The 21452-nt window shown below is 42.0% G+C and overlaps 2 protein-coding genes across 3 annotated transcripts in view; one reads left to right on the top strand and one right to left on the bottom strand.

The window, feature by feature from the left end:
- The first annotated feature begins 7000 nt into the window (after positions 1-7000).
- Positions 7001-11866, top strand: ccnh (cyclin H). Of its 2 annotated transcripts, XM_080498873.1 has the most exons (10): positions 7001-7138; positions 7232-7356; positions 7441-7563; positions 7643-7716; positions 8083-8296; positions 8387-8550; positions 8701-8771; positions 8873-8978; positions 11029-11092; positions 11750-11866. In XM_080498873.1, the coding sequence occupies exons 2-10, from the start codon at positions 7240-7242 to the stop codon at positions 11774-11776; spliced, it is 960 nt and encodes a 319-aa protein (XP_080354999.1). In that variant the 5' UTR covers positions 7001-7138; positions 7232-7239; the 3' UTR covers positions 11777-11866. The 2 variants fall into 2 exon arrangements, with proteins under 2 accessions (XP_080354999.1, XP_080354998.1); XM_080498872.1 differs by having other exon boundaries at positions 11029-11777.
- Positions 9266-21452, bottom strand: part of LOC308131956 (ras GTPase-activating protein 1-like) — a 30420-nt gene continuing 18233 nt past the window's right edge. The window contains exons 6-26 of the mRNA XM_080498871.1: positions 21014-21045; positions 20348-20400; positions 20041-20191; positions 19874-19952; positions 19239-19362; positions 18966-19122; positions 18726-18813; positions 17493-17573; positions 16990-17147; positions 16813-16889; positions 16509-16681; positions 16261-16420; positions 15217-15359; positions 14926-15041; positions 14729-14815; positions 14070-14137; positions 13895-13983; positions 13721-13798; positions 13183-13329; positions 12991-13070; positions 9266-10679 (exon numbers count right to left, since the gene is read on the bottom strand). Of these exons, the coding sequence (XP_080354997.1) occupies positions 10631-10679; positions 12991-13070; positions 13183-13329; positions 13721-13798; positions 13895-13983; positions 14070-14137; positions 14729-14815; positions 14926-15041; positions 15217-15359; positions 16261-16420; positions 16509-16681; positions 16813-16889; positions 16990-17147; positions 17493-17573; positions 18726-18813; positions 18966-19122; positions 19239-19362; positions 19874-19952; positions 20041-20191; positions 20348-20400; positions 21014-21045 (2190 nt within the window). The 3' untranslated portion in view covers positions 9266-10630. The remainder of the gene's footprint in view (positions 10680-12990; positions 13071-13182; positions 13330-13720; positions 13799-13894; positions 13984-14069; positions 14138-14728; positions 14816-14925; positions 15042-15216; positions 15360-16260; positions 16421-16508; positions 16682-16812; positions 16890-16989; positions 17148-17492; positions 17574-18725; positions 18814-18965; positions 19123-19238; positions 19363-19873; positions 19953-20040; positions 20192-20347; positions 20401-21013; positions 21046-21452) is intronic.

Below are 21452 nucleotides of genomic sequence, written 5' to 3'. Positions count from 1 at the left end.
TCAGACCCTGGATTTTCGCTAAAAAGGAGAATTAGAGTTGAATATTATCAAGAATCATTATTTGTGAAGGTGCACAGGGACAGGTTTGTTCAGTTCCAAAGCCTATTAAATGATGCTCTAACCCCATCTAGTGATAAAAATGAGTAATTGGCGTCATCTGCATCTGCATCTGTATGAGTGTGTGTGTGTGTGTGTGTGTGTGTGTGTGTGTGTGTGTGTGTGTGTGTGTGTGTGTGTGTGTGTGTGTGTGTGTGTGTGTGTGTGTGTGTGTGTGTGTGTGTGTGTGTGTGTGTGTGTCTGTGTGTGAGAGATCTCTTAAAGAATGTATATAAAAATAACATACGTGTTTCAGTATAATTCCGGCTGTGATGGAGGAGGAGGGAGGGTGTGTGAAGGAGCTGCTTTTGGAGATTAAAAAAGGAGCAAATACATGAAACAGCAGATTCTATTAGCTGCAAATTAGCTTTTCTTTATATTACTCATGTAAAGACCACAAGAGGGCATATTAAAAACAGGGACACTACAGTTTACACTGCATCTGTGAATACAAATTATTATTATTATTATTATTATTATTATTATTATTATTATTATTATTATTATTATTATTATTATTATTATTATTATTATTATTATTAGTATTATTATCAGTATTATTATTACTGTTGTTGTTGTTGTTTGTTGTTGTTATTATTATTAGTATTATTATAAAGTAAAGACTAAACAATTTTCAGCTTCATATGTTATCTATTGACATCAGTATAATGTAGATCGATATAAATGTGATAAATAGAGAGAAAAAAACCACAATATATTTTATAAAATTACCAGATGAAAATCTTGTAGTAACTGTTATCATTACATTCCACTGATATATTTCCCATCGTCATTCCTCTGTGGAAACAAAATGTAACTGAACAAGGATCCAAATCAGCATTTTACGTCAGCGTGTTTTTCTGGAAAAGTTCAACCGCACTTTATGACATTTTCCAGGATTAAACACACGCGGTTTGTGCAACACACAGAGTGCTTTGGAAATATTCATGTCCTTTAAACATCACATTTGTCAGAGATAATGTAGACTGGTGACTAATGGCTGATCTACCTGACAGGGCTTTTTGTTGAAGTCCACAGGAAGTCCACAGGACGCCTTCACTGCTCTCCAGCAGGGATTGATGCACTCATAAGAAAGCTCTCGAACAAAAGGGATGGCAGCAATTAGGAAAACAAAAGACGGGAGGGGTGCCAGATCATGGTAGGAGCACTTCAACATCCAGACCCTGGCAATTAGAGAAGCCACAAAAAAGTGTGCGGAAACATTGCCTCGGTCGCCTAATATTTTCAATAATTCCCTTTATGTTCCTGCTGTATTTATAGAGAAAAATTAAATAGTGAATGTTAATGAACGATGACAAAAATAGTATTTACCTGAGAATAAATATACTTGTGTGTATGATCACTGTAGGTATTAGAGAAGGATCTTTTTCTTCTGTTATTCCTTCGTTTTCTAATTATATTTGGGTTCGGTTCTGACATGACTACAAACATCAAACCAAAATTGGACACAAAGGTTACATTTGAAATCATACAATTAAACATGGCCTATCAAGAAAAAGAAAATCAAGAGAAACAGCTTATATATGCATGCACCACTTCAAATTTATCCCGTTGAAATTTCCAAAGCTCTATTTGAAGGCTCATTTGGGGCGATTTGCTGTGTCTAAGGGTTCATTCTGACAGGCGCCAGCAGTAGAAGGTCAGCCATTCACCTGTAAGTTCACAATTTACCCTCCCTAATTTTTGCTGTCCTTCAGGTGCAGCCTGCCAACCCTGTTTTGCATTTTAATGCAGACAACCTGATTATTAAATCTTTGAGGGTTTTTTTTTTTCTCCTTTTCTTTCTTTTTTTTTTTTTTTTTTTGTCTGAAATAAATGGTTTGGGTTGCTCGGCAACCCGACTTGATCAAACACTGCTTCCCTCCCCCCAATTTGAGTCTCATAATTCTTCATCTATATTCAGACACTGTGTTCTTAATTAGATTAAGATGCATAAGCCTTCACTGCAAGCGAATTCACGCCGATAAACACATCCCGTATATACGGCTACATTCACAAAGCTTTAAACACCCATTAAAGATGTAGATGGAACTTAGAAGGAGCCGATTTGGCCGGCATCGTAATTTAAAATGCATTTACTAAATGTTACAAAGGAGTGTGCATTTATTTTGAGTATTATATTTAATTTACAATGTTTTGTTGGTTTTTTGTTAAGATTCAAATGGAATAATTGTCCTTTAAATTAAAAAAGAAATTTCAATTTACTTTATTTTGTTGTTGTTTTTTTTTGTCGGTAAATGATATAGATACAAAATTGAAGAAGAAGAAAAAACCCACACATGTTGCCGACAGCCCATCAAATACAGAAGCAACACTCCAGCTTTTTGAGAATAGGTCAGACATTATTGTATCTGGACAACATTTCACCTAAATGGCCTGGCTATTTTGGAAGGGTGAGAACATTGCCTGCTGATATAAAAGGGTCATTTAGAGGACTTGTTGGAGCCCTGTAGTATAAGGGATTGGATTTTCAGCAGAATGACTTCACCCATAGCATCACTCTATCTGTCCTCCTCCACATTTCCCTCCAAACTAAAGGTGCTCAGAATGATGGAGCATGATGTGTTTTTCACTCCCCGATGATTTAAATTCCGGCTGCCATTTACAAATGAGCCTGGGAGACTTTGTTTTCTAAATAAAGCATTTAAATCTGGAGTCGCCGAGGAGAGAAAATCAGAAACATTCTCGCACTGTGTGCATTTGTCTTCAAGGTAAAGTTCAAATGGGTCATCAAATTTTATCCAATTCTCAAAGGTATGACTGTGGAGGAAGGAGCTGTATGCATATGGCAAACCAAGGACAGCTGAATTTGCCGTAAAGAGCACGCCAGCTTTGCTCTCCCTAGAGCTATGGCTTTGATTGAATACTGAATTGAGATGAAATGTCACAAATCTCCACCAGTATGCTGGAAATGAAAATTGGCCTTGGGGTTTTAAGGTTCCCATTAAGGGTGTGCTTAACACATTCTGTTAAGTGTGGATGAAGTGCTTTGAAAATACAACACAATTATGTGCACTCAGGAAAAAGGAAAAAAGAAAGAAAAAAAAAAAAAACGTTCCTAAAAAAAAATTCCTTGATGCTGAGTAAGTCTCACTGATGAAATGCAAGACATTTCAGAATCGGGGCCTCAATGGGAGTGAAATGAGGAAAAAGTCAAGGAAGCTCCAGAGTCCAAATCAAACCTGCCAAAATACGGTCAAAGCTGAAGCAATTATCATGTGGCTGGTGCCAAAGAGCCTGGTTAAATCTTGCATTTTCCTGGTGAACGTTGTTGATTTAAGCTCAGAGAGGAACTCAAAAAGAAAAAAAGAAAAGTTGAAATCCGACTGAAATTGAAGCATCAAAGCATGTTTGTTTGACATGAGTGTAAAAGGGTTCGGCTTCTGTCAACCAATTCTTTTGTACAAACCCAGAAACTTTATTGTCAAATTAGAGTATATGATACCTTCCGCAATGCCTTGTTTTATTGAAAATAATAGACAATCTCTCTCAGCCTGGTAATGCCTGTCTTGCTCTGAATGCACTGATTTGATACAGCCGCACTCCTTCCTATTCACCCCTCATCTCTCAGGTAGCTGTATTTTCAGGAAACAGGAAAATGACTATCCCGACTGCTTAGTATTCACGGCACGTAAAGTGGGTCTGTGTTCCTCATTTAGTTCTGTACTGTACAGCTGGGGAGCTGTCCAGCACGCAGCGGCGGTATGCAAATGAGCCTGGATTTGAATGGAGACGGAGGTAGACACAAAGCTCAATTAGAGACAGAGAGAAAAAGAGACGGTGGGGGAGCGTTGAGTGTCTGGAGGGGAGGGGGATGGGGATGAAGAAAAAAAATAAAAGAAGAAGAAAAAAAACCTTGGCTGCTTAATGCCAACCTGAGGAAAACCAGTGTACGGACACATTCAAACATAAAAGGCGCACACAGATGTGAATGCACTTAAATAGGCAGACAGATTTCTAAATTCTTCAGACAGGCAGCTGATCTCTGAGGGGGGCTCAGGCGGCTCAGCTCTGTGATGCGTTTCAGCCACACCAATCACACTGAGAATATCCCACATCATCCATATCACACATATCATCAAAAACAAAACAAAAAGAGAAGAGGCAGCAGGCAGGCACAGGTAGCACCTCCTCTTTTCCTCTTCTCCTCTTCTCCTCAAAGCACCGCGCGGCCCTCCAACGCCAAAAATAAATATATAAATAGAAGTATGAGGGAGTTGGCAGCCATTTTGTTCCTGGATGTTAGGATGCCCGTATGTATCACCTGACCCGGCGCCTGCGTGAGTGTCCTTGGAGGAGCCTCTGACATCAGCCCTGCCACTTCCGGTTGCCATAGCAACCTCGGTACCAAAGGAGGCGGGGGACTCAGGGGTCGTTTGCATGGGATGGAGCGTAGAAAATTAATATGCGGCTTTGAGGAAGCTTTAATCAGGATTTAATTGGTGGTGTGTGAAGCTGAAATGAAGCGACCTGAGCTGCACAAGAACCCGAGCAGAGAGAGAAAGGGAAAAAAAATGTTTTTAAATCCAACAAATTAAACATAGCTCATTGGTCAAAAGAAATCGCTTGCATCACTGTCAAGGTTATTTCCGAGCTGCTTCCTCTTGTGGAATAAAGTACAACTTCATCAACGCGACATGGAGAGGTGGGCCGTAAGGTCAGGATAATCCTCCTCCAGCCTCTCCTCCACCTCTCCCTCCTCAGCATTATCGCCATCATGAATAGTTTACAAAGCTGTGTACAGCCAAGGTGACGCTCACACACGGCGGCGACTGGCCCGGATTTCAGCTGACTTTGTGTCCGTGAATCGCAATCATTTTAACGTGCCGGGAAAGGTTTTCATATGCAGCTGAAGCATAACAGACAGGAGTGCAGAGTTGACTCTGCGGGAGGATGACACTAACCTGATCTGGGAGGCTCAAGGATCATTCAGCTGATCTGGCAATGCCACAAAATCACTGCAAGTCTGATTTCCCATAAAACACTGCCTTGTCAGATCTTATAGGGAGAGCCTTTAGTCACAGGGACACATGCATATCCGAGAATCGTCTCTCCCCCTTGATCTGGTTTACTCACACAACGTTCGTTTTATTGGGACCTCAAACAGCATGTTCTCTCTCATTCCAACATATGCTTCAATATTGTACAACATCACATTATAAGATTCCACAAGAACCACAGATGAGCAAACTTTTAACACTCTGACAGGTCAAAGTGGCACAAAGTAAGTTTGACCACACAACAGCAGCAAAGACTGTAGAGACATTCATTTATGTATAGATGAATCAAATCAGACTTTCTTTAACTATCCAACAAAAGGAGAAAGTGATGTCACTTATTAAAAAGAGGCATCTTCAATCCTGTGCAAATACACCTAATACAACTTAACTAAAAATGACGCACCTGTCGCTAAATCTGCAGAATTATTAGGAAGTAATCTCTCATAGCGATCTATTGGTGGAAGCGCTCCAAAAGAAAGTAAAAAAAGAGACAGGCAGCGTCTTATTGCTGCGTCACTTAAGAAAGAACCACGTATTTCCTCTGCAAAATAAAGAAAGTGATGCAAACGCAAAGTCTCATTACAGCCAAAAATAAAAACAAGAACAAAAAAATCAACACAAAGTTTCAGTAGAACACAATAACGCAAGTCACAAAGGCGAAAATAAGTCGTCACGCAGTGCTGAGTGGCGCAGGCGGAAAGGTATCAATCGTGACAATACACACACGCGCGCGCGCGCGCAGTCACGCACGCATCCGTTGGCTGCCTATGCGTGCGATCGGAGCGCGCACAAGTGTTCACGTATAGTAAACGTTGCAACGGTCTCATCAATAATGCATCTTGCACTTCATGTTTATGCAATTCACAGAGCAAGACCGAGCGAGGGACACCAGCAGCCAACATACAGCCTCTCACAGACACAGCTCAAATAAAAGTTACCATCTTTACCGCATGTATGACCATACATTAAGATTATAAAAATAAAAAACAGTCCTCAACACATACCTGTTAAAGCATTATTTCTTTGATTCTGGTTTATGGAGGCTTGAAGGGCTTCAAGATAACACCGCAGTAAGGAAATAAAACTGTAGCTGCGGTGATATGCAAATTAGCGGCTCCCCCTGAATGCAAGAGCATTTATTATTCATAAATTACTCATGTTTATGCAAATGACGGTATACAGAAACACGGGTGGGGGTTGAGCGGCTCTGTCTAAACACACTGTGTGATTCAATTTCTGCTGCGCACGTCCCATCTAAAGTGATCCAAACCCGACCAGCAGCACTGTCTCAAAAACAGATGTGTTTGTAAATTCATCCAGGTGGGTTTGGGCTGGGAAATGATAAAACAAAAACCAAAAAAAAAGAAAGGAAACATCAGATACTCACAGCTTTTTCAGGCCCACTGGAAGCATGGTATATCATTTTATGAGATCTTCCAAGCACCTCAAGTAGCACTTTAAAAAGCACCTGCGATTTTTAAAATCGCAGGTGCTTTTTAAAATTTTAAATAATAATAAAAAAGCATTACAATGCTTAAGTGGAGTGTTCTGGGATTTGTTTTCTAATTGACGGTGACGGATGAATACAAATCCGCTTAAACCAACACCCCAAGTGTCCTACAATGACCCTTGAAGTTAACACGCACGCGCGCGCGCGCACACACACACACACACACACGCACACACACACACACACACACACACACACACACACACACACACACACACACACACACACACACACACACACACACACACACACACACACACACACACACAGACGTGTGTGTGTTTTGTTGCGCTTCGCTTTCTTTTTTACGGTAAAAGCGCATACGTCTTTGACAGGAGACTGCAGACTGTGTCGTGACGTCATACTGCAGCGACGAGCAGATAGTGTTTTCATACTCGCCTTCTTTAATAAACGTATGTTGTTGTTTTTTTTAAGCTTTTAGTAAAAGCCTTCACGTTATTTAGGTAACGGATATCTGCTTCGGATCTAAACCCCGGTCGTGAATGGAAAGGTTTGTGCACAGTATACGGTATTTGACGACACTGCGCCTCATTATTTGTGCTTATTTGTTGTTTTTAAATTTGTGTTCACTTTGGTTTTGCAGAATCTGACATGTTTCACAACAGCTCCCAGAGGAAATATTGGATATTCGACAGTGAGGATGAAGTGGGGAAGAACAGATACGAAGCCAACATGAAGTTTCGTATCAAGGCCATAGAAAGTGGGAAAGTAAGTAAAGAGGCGTTCATGATCTACGAGCTGTGATGGTCATCGTGTGGGAGTTTATTCTTCACCTCGTCTCCTCTGAATCAGCCCGGGGTGAGTGAGTCCATCTTCCTGGAGCGAAATGAAGAAGACGTCTTGTTCAGACACTATGAGAGGAGACTGCTGGACTTCTGCAACGCTTTTAAACCTGCGATGCCCAAGTCTGTGGTGGTATGTTTATTTTAGCTTCTGCTTCACCTTCTTCTCGGTGGTCATCCTCAGCTGAGCTTCATATGGGTCACTTCCACAGGGCACAGCTGCTATGTACTTCAGGCGGTTCTACGTGAACAACTCTATCATGGAGTACCACCCCAGGATCATCATGTGAGTTCTACTGATGGGCCAAGCTGGACAGGTCGCCAGTCCATCACATGGCAAACACACAACCATACACTCCCAGTCACATCCATTGAAATAATATTACTTGGATAAAATATTATTTCCATTCAATGTGATCAATTCTGTGAAGTTTAACCGTTTACCATGTTGCATACATGTGATGTGTCATGGATGTGCCTGGCTATTGCTTCCAGCATATTTATGTTATCACATACGCAACACTCAAGCAAGTTGCAAAGTTAGAATGAAATCAGTAGCAGCTTCAGTATTAGCTTGTTAACAAGATATTTATTTATTATTGTTCGCTGATTATTCATTGTCTTCACCCCCTATTTCCCCTGCTCGTTCCAGGCTGACGTGTGCCTACCTGTCCTGCAAAGTGGAGGAGTTCAACGTGTCCAGCACTCAGTTTGTGGGGAACCTCCTGCAGGAGACGCCCGCGGGGCAGGAGCGGGTTCTGGAGCAGATCCTGGAGTTCGAGCTGCTCCTCATCCAGCAGCTCAACTTTCACCTGGTGGTGCACAACCCCTACAGACCCATGGAGGGTCTGCTCATCGACCTGAAGGTGCATGTTCTCCCGAGGAGCTTTGTATGTGAAAATCGTAAACACAGAAACTGTCCCAATCCGCCCTCATAACCCCCCCCCTCCATACAGACCAGATACCCCACACTGGAGAATCCAGAGTCACTGAGGAAGAATGCCGACGACTTTCTGACCCAGGCAGCCATGACGGATGCAGGGTTGCTTTTTTCTCCCTCCCAGATCGCTCTCACTGCGATTCTAAACAGTGCCTCCAGAGCCGGCCTCAGCATGGAGAGGTGGGCCATAAATCTATCATCAAGTTTCTCGTCTGCTTTAATTACTCTGGAAAACCAGAAACAGTATTTGGGTTTTCAGAGGAACACAAAGAATTGCATATTACACGTGATGTTTCTCAGAATAACATTGTTCTAATCTTCTGCGCCCAGCTATCTGAATGAGTGTTTGGGACTGAGAGACGATAAGGAGACCCTGTCAAAGATGTATGACGCAATGAGACGTGAGTCAACTGCAGCTCCAGCCTCTGGCCGCTTGGCGGTGCTGCTGAGCTTACCTGGCAGCTTGACGTTTGGGATCTCATTGATGATGGTTTTCATGCAGGAATGAAAACTCTGCTGAAGAGATATGAGCTCCCCAAGCCAGAAGAAGTGACCGTGTACAAGCAGAGGCTGGAGAGGATCCATGCCGAGCTCAACACGTCGAGCAGGTGAGCTCAAATGAACAAAAGCAAAATATGTGAAATTCCACATTTTTATATTCAAATTTGGAGTTGTGACAAGTCACCATAGAGCAAGTAAAAAATAAAATTAAAAAAAAGCCTAAAAACCATAAACAAATGATATAAATAGGTATTTTATGTGATTTTGGCTTGCGTGTGTAAATCATCGGCTATCAAGGCTCATAGATGCAGTTTCCACCCACAAGCAAGAGATGCAGTCCAGGTCCCGTTGTCATATGTAGTAACAGCTTTATTTTCACCAGGTTGTCGTATCTAAGATGCAAAAGGTTCAAGGTATCAGGTAGAAAAATAAGAAGGAACACATTATCATCAGTCGTATGAAATACAGAAAGGAAGTACAACTGGGCGCCACGTCGCCGCCGGAGAGGAGACGAGTAGGCTCATTCGCTGTCGCTCGTCTGTGGCCAGTTGTCTCGTTAACACTTGGTGAGGTCCGTGGTATCTTAAGTGCAACTACAGTAAACAGTTTGGTAAACTCTCGAGCTATGACAGGCACAGATTCAGACTTTTGCAGCTGCTTGAATCATCAGGAGGCACACGAGGGCCAAACCCTTATGACTTATGACTGACGAAGGTGATCAAATCTGTGCATGGCATGACTTCTCCGGGGGAGGGGAGGGGGAGGGGATCTACATGGAAACAGTCGGTGCAGACGTGCACTGAGAGAGCAAAGACGGACTGCAAATGCGTGAAAGCTTTCAGTTTTACATCCAAAAGGCATTGAGGGAGTTCAGGTGACGGTTGGTAGAGCAGCATATATTATGTAGGCCCACACACTAGAAGAAGGATCCGTTCAGGGTTAACATGCACGGGACAGGTTACAGAGTTCTCCTACAAACTCTTACACTATCTTTCAGCTACTTCATACACAAACACAGTTTATTCCTATACAAGCCTAAGTGTATCATATCAACAAACAAAGCAGCATTTAAAAACAAACCCCAAAAAAAAAACCAAGTGGTTCCCGTGCTGCATGGAAGTTTTTTTTTTTTTTTTTTTTTTTACACAAAGACGGTGGAAGTTCTCAATGGTTTTGGAGGAAGAGCTTATCATTAAAATCAGGTTGAGAGGAAGGCGAGTAGAAAGGGAGTTAAGGCTCGTGTCGTCTTGGAAAGAGGTGCTATGTTTAAAATTCCCTGATGACAGCAGAAAACGCTACGTCAATGCTTTGGATCGCCTCCCCTCTGATGTCACTGCCAAGTTCTGTCGTCCCCAAGAAAGCGGTGGCCAGTCACAGGGCGGCCCCGTTTGTCCCGGCGCCACCAACCGTTAATGACCTTCCCGCAGTTGACTGTGTCCCGGAGGTCTCGGTGTGACGGGGCGTCTGGGTAAAGGTCAACACACCGTCTGAAGCGTTTCGGAAAGGGCTTTGGAAGGACTGTATGCAGCAAATGTTTAGGTTTTTTTCTCCGTTTTTTGTTGTTGTAAAGAACAGCCGTATTGCATTTGTACCGCCAGGAATCTAGGCCACACGCTTAAAAAGGTACAAACTCACATCAGTCCTCGGGTTGTGCGCCGCACGGCAAGAGGCCTCACGCTTTGGCTGGCCGTGCGATCTGACTACAGCACTTTTGATTCTCGGGCGCAAATCCGTTTGACAAAAAAAAAAAAAAAAACCCTCACATTACCTGGATGGCAGCAGCCAGTGACATGATGGTGCACTCTGTCCTGTAAGATAAAGCGCACAGGTTTGTGAAAGGCGGCGCAACGACGAGTCACACACTAATCTAGATGACGACACAGAGGTTCAAGATGAGGCGGTACAGGACTCTAACGTCTACGGATGGTGATTGTCATGGACACTAAGATGCAGCAACACCACCTACGTGAAGTGACGACAATGGTCGGAGGGGTGGGGTGGGGGTGGGGGGTCGAGGGGGTTCTGTTGCATTGACACCGGAGAGACGAGTTCACCAACAGCTGCAGCTTTCAAACGCCAAGTCGTGACTCACGATCGCATCTGCCAAACTAATTTTACACTCAGCTGCTCATAAGTGAAATGATTTCTGCATTGCAGCAAACGGAAGCGAGGGTACGAAGACGACGACCATGTGGCTAAAGAAGCACGGATGATGGAAGAAGTTAGTTCTTTTCTTTTTCTCATATCAGCTTCTAGCCAACTTTGTCATTTCTTTTAAAAAGGTACAGTACGCAAGATTGAAGTAAAGCCACTTCAGTCACTCCTTTTTGAGCTTTCACAGAAGTTTCCAGAAGCTTCAACCATCGTGTGGTGGTTGTTTTTCAAAACGTGTGCGTCTAATTCAATCGGTTTCTACCCCATTTGTTCATTGCTTGATTGTTTTGCGTCTCACATTCAGCTCGGGCTGTTGCTGTACTGATCCGTTAAATTAGAATGTTGTCTTGGAGGCTGCATAAATACACGAGAGAATAATCGATTTATCGAAAGCATGTGGCCTCTGATGTTTAAAGGGTGCGTCACTTCAGCTCGTCAGTATTGGAAGTTTTCCGGTTGACCTACAGCATCAGACCACAACAGTAGTCAATAAATGAACGACAACGCAGCTGCGTGTCAGCCAACTCCAGTTAAAGTCTTAAAGTCAGGTTTTAGTTGAAGTATCACAATTCGTGTTTTCGTTTTACAGTCGGTATGTTAAATATTGGTTGGTTTAATAACACATCCCAGCGAAGCGGATGGAGATAAATGGCTTGAAACAATATTACATATTGTACCTTTTTAAGCATTCCTCCTAAATCATAACCCTTTTTTTAAATTTCAGGAATGGACTGATGAAGACCTGATATGAGAGAGATACAATTCTGATGATTTTTCTGACAGGAACACAAACATTTACTTTTCTACGTCATACAGCAGCCAGTTATTGGGTTGCCTTTTGTTCTACTGTGATAATAAACAATATTTTCTTACATGTTTCCCTGTTCAATGAAAACATGAATCCTCACCAAACGTCACATGATACTGCCTCCAGACATTTCTTTGTCAGGACAATGAATGACTCCGTAACCTACTTTACAAAAACAGTTTAATAAGTGCATGCATGTCCGATACAGTCTGTACTATTCCAAAAAAAAAAACAAACAAAAAGAAATTACTGCTGTAAACACTTTCATTTTACTTGGTTTCTGTGATTATGTGTCTGACATTTTTGGGGAGTTTCAAAACAAGCTTTTAACCAAATAATTAAAGAAAAAAAACAAAACAAAAACAAAGCTGATACACAACTGAAGGGGAACAAATTCAGCTCATCTCACTTATATACTCATGATTCCAGCAAGAGAATTTATTCATATAAAATAACCATATTCTTTCCTGAAAGACTGTTCCAATCTAGGAAATAAAGAAAGGAGAAAATAAAAGAATAAACAGACACAAGATGCTTGTTTCGGCACTTTGCAGATATTGTCATAACGTTAAAATAAATCAGTCACTAATTACAGTATAAAAAGCATTCTCGCTCATAATCCAGTTACCAGTAAAGGGGGCCTGAGAGAACTCGCTTCTTCATGTCAGTTTTCTCACGGAGCAGGAAGGGTGGATACACTTTGGCAACTTGTGCTCTCAAAACACGCCGCAGGTACAAAGAATCCTTTTGAAATCTTTAATATTTGGCCCTCGTGATGAAAGAGATTGAAATGTACCCGAGTCAGAATTCATGAACACAGTTTATAACGGTGGGGGGGGGGGGGGTAGTTTTCTTGTGCATACAGCTGTCAGTCACTATTTTTGTTTTCGTTTAAAGTACTGCGTTTCATGTTCGCAGCTGCTGTTGTTGCATAGCTCTCTTGTTGGTGAACAAGACAATATGGCAGGTGGGTGGTGGGATGGGACGGGACTGTCGGAGGAACACATGATGGAGGCGTGGTGGATGGGTTGCCATGGTGATGAGGGCAGAGCATGCTAGGTCTCCTCTGGGCTGCACTCCGGCGCAGGGATGATGGGGGGGGGGGGGTGGAGATGTGAGGGGAGACGGAGGCGGAGGAGGAGGGGTTGCAGTACTACCTGTTGCTGTTGGACATGGCGTATTGAGTCTGCTTCTGCTGGAGCAGCTCTGTGATGGCCAGCAGCTTTTTCAACACGTGCTGCAGGAAGAACAAAAAAAAAAAAAAACCCAAAACAAACCAGGGTGAATCCGGGGGCGAATGAGAACATGAACTGTACCGCGAGCTGTGCCGTCGTCGTCGGGTGGCTGACCTGCTGCGCGCCTCTCTCGTTGCTCAGCGTCCGGAGCTCGTCCGAGTGTGTGGCGCAGAGCTCGTGCAGCGCAGCCAGGTCTCGGGACAGGTCCCTCGAGAGGTCCGTCCTAAAGTGCTCTGAGGCTTCAGGGAGGTCAGGAACGTTCTGGAATCAAACGGCGAGGCTCCGCATTAGTGCAGGGATCGGTTATTTTCTTCATCAATCGTTTAGAAACAATTGGAAGATGATTAAAGACGAAATCCATCCAAACATTTATTTTCTCTGATTCTTCTTAACAACATTAAAATAATCACCATTGTGCTCTAAAGATCAGCAAAAACATTTACTGCTGTGTGCCAATTAGAGGTTTGCATTTTAAACTTGTATTTAAATGAGATCTGCTTTAAAAGTAGTTCTAAACAAAATTCTCAGTCTTGTAAACTGAATAAACGAAGGCCTGGAATTCAATGTACATTTTCCTTTGGATTTATGAGGAAATTCTAAAATACAAGAAATATCTGTGATACATTTTGTGCCACTCAGATAAGCAACTCACGCCCAACTCATCCAGAAACATGATCATCCGATGTTTGTTGTTTTTGATGAAAGGGTTTACTCCCTCCATGTAGGGTTCCTGTTGGAGCAGAGAGAGAGACACACAGTCCACATGTATTGGAATCTCTCTTCAGAACAAAGCGCACTAGTGTCCAGATCAAAGACGGTTTCATACCTTGGCACCAAATTCAACCAGGTTGGCCAGATTCTGCACCGATTTGGCCACCAGGGTGAGCGTCCGGCTCGCTGTTGATGATGGAGGATCTGCAAAGGGAAGCGGAGGATTGGAAGACGTTCAATATGACACACGGCCGGGCAGAGCTTGAGTGACGTGTGTAAGTGACGCTCACCTGCAATGATGTTGAACATTCTAGGGTTGAGGATGGCAGGACAGATCAGCCTGAGAAAGACAAAGCCGCTAGGAAAAAAAAAAAAAAAGAAAGATCATGATCAAGATCGTGAAAAAAGGATTTCAGGATTAGTGTTGTTAAATTCCTCTTATATTTACTATTTCTGAAAATGTTTATTCTGTTACATTAGACATTTTGTCATGCATTTTTAAATTTTCTGAAAAGCATCGATGCAAATATCTTTTTTTCCCTCTCCAGCGATAGCTAATTATTTCATCTTTTTCTCGGGTTGCATTTGTAGAAATGCCTGGAAATGTACAAAGATAAAGATTTTCATGATAAATAGACACAAGGAGTCAAAAGCAAAATCGTAACTGGAATTAAAACAAAGAGGAATAAAATTGTAAGAAAAAAAAAGACTAAACTACAACAGAAAGCATAAAACTAAGAATCATAATTGATGTGATTGTTAAGAGAATTAAAAGAAGATTTCTTGAATGGAATTGAGTTTTTAAAAGTACATTTTAAAAAATAGACTAATAAAGCAACCCAGAGTTCTTCAGTGATTTAGTTTTGAGCCATACAGGAGGAAGTGTCAGCAGAACAACTAAAGAAAAATACAGTTTCTTTTCATAACATTAAAAAGAATGTTTGTGTACCTTACAACTCTCGTCCTCATGGTGGTGTTGGTGGGCCACTTTTGTTGCACGGACTTCTGCAGACAACCGTAGATGAACCTCAACGTCCTGTGAGGGTCAAAGACACGGTTTGCATCGTTGTGGTTTTCTGTTTGAACTGCTACGTACAGAGGAGAAACTCAATAAAACAAACTATGAGTGTGTGCATGCGAGCTCACGGTGGTAAAATCTCCGCCGCCATGAAGATCTTCTCCACCAGCTCCGACAGGATGTTGAGGAGATGAGCCAGGTTCAGGTTCACGTCCTCGTTCTTCTCCAGTTTGGAAGGGTTCAACTTCAAACCAAAGAAACATGTGATGAGGAAGTCTGTGTTAAATGTACTCGCGGCGTCATTCGACTTAGTCCTATGTAGGCGGGAGTGATTCATCTCAGCGGGTGTCTGCGCGCGGCATGTTTTAAAAAAATGTTAATCTCCACATCGAGGCTCCTTCAGAGTCGCGGGTCGTTACCTCGCAGGACTGTTTGCTCTCCATGATTTTGAGGATGGTGTCTTTGAGGGCGTGGTGGACGAAGGGCGTGGCCGTGGCCTTCATGTACTGCTCCATCAGGGTGCTGGCCAGCGTGGTGGCTCTGAACAGTGTGGTCGCTTCATCTGCCATCGGCACACAAACACAGAGATTAACCCAAATGTCCGGGCACAGGGTGTGTGTAATGTCACATTATTCACAATTATCACCGATGACATCAAGACAAAGTCATTTCGTGACATACCAGCCGAGTAATAAAATGCGTGGGGGTTTATTTTTCCTTCAAATAAAGTGTCTTCGGCTGATCTAATCTAATCTCCATGATGTTTGGAGTCAGTTAAAAAAAAAGAGAGGAAAAAAGTCAGTACTGTTGTTAGGCATGTATAAAGTGGCGCTCTATTGGACCTCAAAAGATTGTTGAGTAAATCTGAAGTTTCAATTTTTGCAACACTGAAAAATAAAAATAAAGGCAAGAATTTGACAAAAACACAAAATTTAAAACAGAGCAATTCTATAACAACAACTCGGACCCAGAAGGAGAAAAATCTACATTATTCATTGCTGAATTAAAAAAAACTGAATTGTAGAAGATCTCATTGTAACATTTTTGCAGAAAAAAAAGAGATTTATCTTGTCATCTAGTCATGCTAACCTTGAATATTTTCACCCAACAAATACCTTGAAATAACATTATTTCAGCTTTAAGAGCCATTTTACACACCTCTAAACTTACTTATGCTGAATCAGTCATTTTTAATGTGCTTTATTTCATAACTTTTTTCCACAATATAGTGAACATACCAATCGATAAACACAAGCAATCAAAAAGAAAATTTACTGGTAAAAGTACATTAAACCTCTAATATACTATATACAGTTAGAGCATGATACACTTTCTAGGCATACATCAAAAGATTAAATTAATAAATGTTTTGCATAAGAAACAACTAGTGGAAGAGGAACTCATCCAAGGCCTTTTAAATGTAGCGGGATCTTTGTTAGTCACTGATTCTTTGAGCTTCTTACCTTCCATGTTAATCTCTCTGTCGTTGAGCGTTCGCAGCAGGGGGGCTTCAACCTTCTCGTGTCTGAAGATCCGCAGCAGGAGGCTCGCCAGTAAGGTGCGGTCCTGACCACACACGTGGGCCAGGGCGTAGATGACGTGAAACTCCTTCTGCAGGATCATCTGCGGAGGACGCGGCGATTTGGAGTCAATGAGGGAGCAGACAGTTAAGAACCAATGCAATCAGAAAGCACTTTGAAGGGAATCGGACCTCCTTGAATTCGCTGTACTCCTCCTCAGGCATGATCTTCTCCATCGAGTAGCGGGCGCGTACGCGCAAGGAGCCCGGCTCGATGCCCTTCAGGGGGACGTGGGAGCTGAGGGGGAACCACTCATCAATCATCTGGCCCTTCTGCAGACGGTTTAGCTGGCAACGCATGAACACTGCGCCGCAGAGAGAGCGAGGTGTCCAGGGCGCCGGGAAGAAAAGATGCAACAAATTAGACAGGAGCCAAGAGTAACGTCGAGTCTGGGACACAGTTTTTTTGGGGGGGAAGTTTTAGCGATGCACTCACAGATGTCACTTTCTTTGCTCTTTTTCGTTTTGTTGCTCAAACTGATTTCGAATCGGTTGATTTCACTCGACAGGTCACTGAGAATAACACGAGAGGGGGATTAAAACACAGTCAAGCGGGAGAGAGAGAGAGTGAGACGAATGTAAACCGTAGAAAACACCAACATGGCCGACTTACTCAAAGATGAACTCCTCGGTGAAGACGGGGTTTTGCCCCTCCCTCGGGTGCGTTTTGGCAACCTGGACACTGTTCAGGTAGATGTTGCAGTAAGGGTTGGTGAAATACTTCACTGGCAGCTTGTGGGCCTCCTCAACGTAGAGGACGAGGCTGCTCACCTGAGAAATCACCCACAAACACAAATGATCAATAATCCCGTCCGACACCACGACATTCATTGGGGTCACCAATGTCTTGCAGGTGTGTGTAATCGTAAGATCCAATAGTTAATCGACATTTTGTGTTCTTCTCCGATATTTCATCCCCCTGCACACACGGTTCTTGCAAGATTAACTACTTCCTCCCATAGTAAATCAATGTAACCTCATACAGATTGTGGATTGAAGATTTCAGAATAAACTGCATCTTCAAGCGAAGGACTAAAATTCTACCCAGTAGCAATACTCGACAGACTTTACAGAGGAATATGCTTCCCTTTGTTGCATCTGCTGACGGACACATACCTGTCTGAGCCTCTTGTTGGTGGTGGGCTGAGTGGTTTTCCTCAAGTTACTACAGAACGTTTGAAGGCATTTCATCCAGTCCTGCAAAAACAGAGCAAGGTGAGAAGCACTGGAGTCGCTGCTCATGCCGTTTTATCCTTTAAAAAAAAAAAAAAAGAAATGACTCGTCGTCACTCCAGAGGCCATCGATCTTGAAGTTTTTCAGCTAAAGCAGTTTTGACCCCAATGGGTGTCCTTCACTTTGTTTACCGTCAACTCATAAATGATTCTTAAACATATTCAAGCATTTGCATGGCTCCACGTGATTATTTCCAAAGTAGTCTCGATTGGTAGAGATATTTTAAATTATAGTAAAAACCCTAAAGGGACACCTTGTGATGGAGTTTTTGCTGTTTTAATGAAAACATTACTTAAAATAGCACCAAAAAAGATACAAATCTTTAAAAATATTTTAAGCAATTTACAATTTAGCAAAACATCTCTTTATATTCCATGACCATTTCAGGAATTGTGTGGCCGTGGGACTAAAAAACAAAAGATTGATTCATTGAAATGTGTTTTCGACATGGGTTTACCTTGAGCTCGCTGTAAAACAGCTGAAGGGATTTTGAAAAAAGAGTTTATTCGTTGATTCTTGTATCTTCTTTATTTAAAAATTACTTGTGTGTTTAAAGATAAAAGGTATGAAAATAACAATGCCAGAACAAGTCCTTGAGAACGTTTCCACTTGAGACCGGACACCAACAGCGAGGCAACACCACCACCATGAGGTGAAAGCAGATGTTACAAGATAACGCTCTGCAGCTCTTGTGGACCCGCCATTATCATTACTGTGTAATTATATATTAACTTCCAACTGCCGGTGCTGTGTCACGTCACCCTGGTTTCTTTTGTTACACTTTTTATTGTTTACTATCAGGACGCCATTCTTTGTTTTCGTCAATGGTGGTTTAACATGTATCTTTAGATCGTGTAAGAAAAAAACTAAATCAGGACTCCGAAACGAGGCAAATATGAGAAAAAATGAGGCTGACCAGCATAGAACATGCCACTGTGATGCAAGGTTGAAAACAATAAATCAGAAAATGCCAGTTCAGACTTTCTTAGTTGCATGCAATCCTGGAGGAGTGAGAGTTGCTTTTTCTGGATTTAGCATCAGCAGAAAAATCCATGTGCACCTGCTTCTACCAGATTTAAAAAAAAAAAAAAAAAAAGTAGTGGTCTTTTTATTACCTGTGCCTGTTCTGGAGCGTCTCCCGCAAAGTAGAATATGTACTGTTCCTCACTAAAGTGCTGGACAACAACTTGGAAACAGTTTGGCCTGGAGGAATGAAACAGAGGGGGAAAAAAAAACAACATTTTAAATGACTTTGTGTCCCAGCTTATACATTTTTTCGTCTTGTATGCGTTGTGTACAAGCTGTATATTGTTCATCGGATTGTTTAGGTCCGTCGTGACAGTTGGATGTCTCACCTGCCAAACAGACTGTCATGCACACCGTACACCGAGCACACGCTTAGGTCGATCAGCCCTTTGGGTTTGGTGGCTCTCTTTTCACTTTCAAAATAGATGAGTTGTGCATCGTTGCCCTCCAGGATGAAGTAAAGGTTCTTCCATCGTTTGCCTTTGCCTGCAGTCAATAAAAACGAGAAAAGTTCACATCCCGGCAGCCTGGAGTGCAAAAACCAAACCACGACAGCATTATTTCGGTCATGACAAAGTAGCTCGAGTGGTAATGAAAAGTACCTTTATTGAACCAGAGGTAGCCTTTCTTGACAATATTTTTGTAGAAAGCATCTTTTGTTTTCCGTCTGATAGTATTATAAATTTCTCTCCCATCCACTGTGTCCGTAAGCACTTGTTCCTGGTGCTACGATAGAAACAAACAAGAGACAGAAGCCGTCACATAAACACAATGGAAAAACACTAACCGTTTACAAAAAGCCAATTCACATGGCATTATTGAAGACAGTGCTTCGTTCTGTACTCGATGAAAAAACACTATGGTCTAAAAAGTCAAGGGGATGGTTTCCCCCTCACAAATGTTCCTTTTCATGCTTCCGGAGGAATCATTATTATATCTCAGTTGATTCAAAGTGTGATGAAGATTGTTGAAAGTTGTGAATTAAAACAATTACAGCAGTTGAAGCCTATACGTATTTACCGTATGTTCAAAATCAAACGTATCAAGCAAAGAATTGTTGGTGATTGTTTTTTTTTTATTATTATTACTTAGAAATCACAACAACTGTTACCAATGATATCGTTTGTGAAAAACCAAAGTAAGCCCAGGAGTTTGAGGTTCATCTGCCCAAATGGCTAAAGCAATGCATTTTCTGAAATACTAGCTGTTGTAAACATTGTGTAAACATTGCGCTTACCTGCACGGAGACGGGCTCTTTCAGGTTGTAGCCCTCAACGATCTGCTCGTTCTTGTAATGGTCAATGATGTCATCGACACTGCAAGAAAGATCAGGATTTGCAAATTGCAATAGAATCCACAACACTTGGCAGGCGTTTGAGCTTTCCCTCTCCATAGGAGACATACCTGTTGTAGTACCTCCCCCCCATTATGTACTGATTGTTGGGGGTGGGGGAGATCTTAAACCTTTGGATGTTTTCATTGGTGCGAAAAAAGACGGAATAGTCCCCAGGTGTGTTGTCTGATGGCCGGACTAGAAAACTGCACACCTGGCCAACTACAAAAGCAGCAGGTATCAGAGGGAAGTGGAGACAAGCAGGCTTCTGATAAATTGACTTTGATGTGCGCAATATATTACTGACAAAGAGAATCCATGATAATGTCGCCAATGAATAATAACTTTGGCCTAATGAAAGCAAAAGAAAAATGGTACCTGTCATCAGGAGGTTGTAGGCCTCTTGCTTAGTGATCTTCCCGTGATACCAGCTATAGAAGATCCGACATGAACAACAGGGAAAAAAAAGAAGGCAAACAAAATTGAATTTACACAATCAAACTGAAAGAAGCTGACGCTACGAGAACATTTTACAATACTGGAATCTTTAAACCAAAAAAAACAGCAAAGGACATTCATCAAGAGTATGATATCAAATTAGTGAAATACTACTGTATACAAACACATCAAAAGAAAATAACCTAATTGTGAGCACAGTTTAATTTGTATTCGTCACACTTGGAAATTTGCCATCGCTGAAGGACATAGTAAGTAGGAGAAACCTGTGACTCATACAGTAAGCAACGCACCGTCATGCTGCTTCGCTTGTTAAAGCAAGAAATTAAAACATCAGTCACATCCTCGGGACAAAAGCAAAACAGGCTGTGTGTGCAATAAACAATAGGCGTAAACCAGCAGGTCGGATGCCGCACGTGTTGCAACAAAGCAAAAAAATGAAGCGACCGTTTTCACATCAAAGTTCAGTAACGGGTTGTGGAATGAGTGAGGATTGTGAGTGATGAAACTTCTGTCCGTGCGACAGTCACCTATTATATTCTGTTGTGAAATTTTCAATATCGATTCTCACTGTGCAAAATAACTTACACTTTTCCCTCATGTGGATCCTCCTCCCGGCCCTGCAAAACATCACAAAGAAAAATGTGTCAATGGACCAATAACGACAGTCTTTGAGGTAGCTATGGGCTCTTCTGTTGCATAATTAGAGGCAACGTGACCAAATTGTGGGTTGTAGTATGTTGCTACTACCACACTGCATTGTGAGCCAATGGAATGAATCCAATGAATGCATCTGTGCAAATACAAATACAAGTACAATGTGCAAATACAAATCATTTGCTTTTATTTACAAGTTTGTAGTGCGCTTGTTGCCACTCCTTTATCATCACACTTTCATTGTGTTGAGATTACAGTTTGAGTTACTGTTACCACTGAAAACATACAAACAAGTGTGAGTTTTGCCTCCACAGTAGTCTTTCATGGGGCCCTCTTGGTTAAATTAATTGCCCACAACTAGCAGCAAATA

Source organism: Blennius ocellaris (genome assembly GCF_963422515.1).
Source record: "Blennius ocellaris genome assembly, chromosome: 7".
Classification (NCBI taxonomy): Eukaryota; Metazoa; Chordata; class Actinopteri; order Blenniiformes; family Blenniidae; genus Blennius; species Blennius ocellaris.
This window is presented reverse-complemented; position numbering and strand designations above follow the sequence as displayed.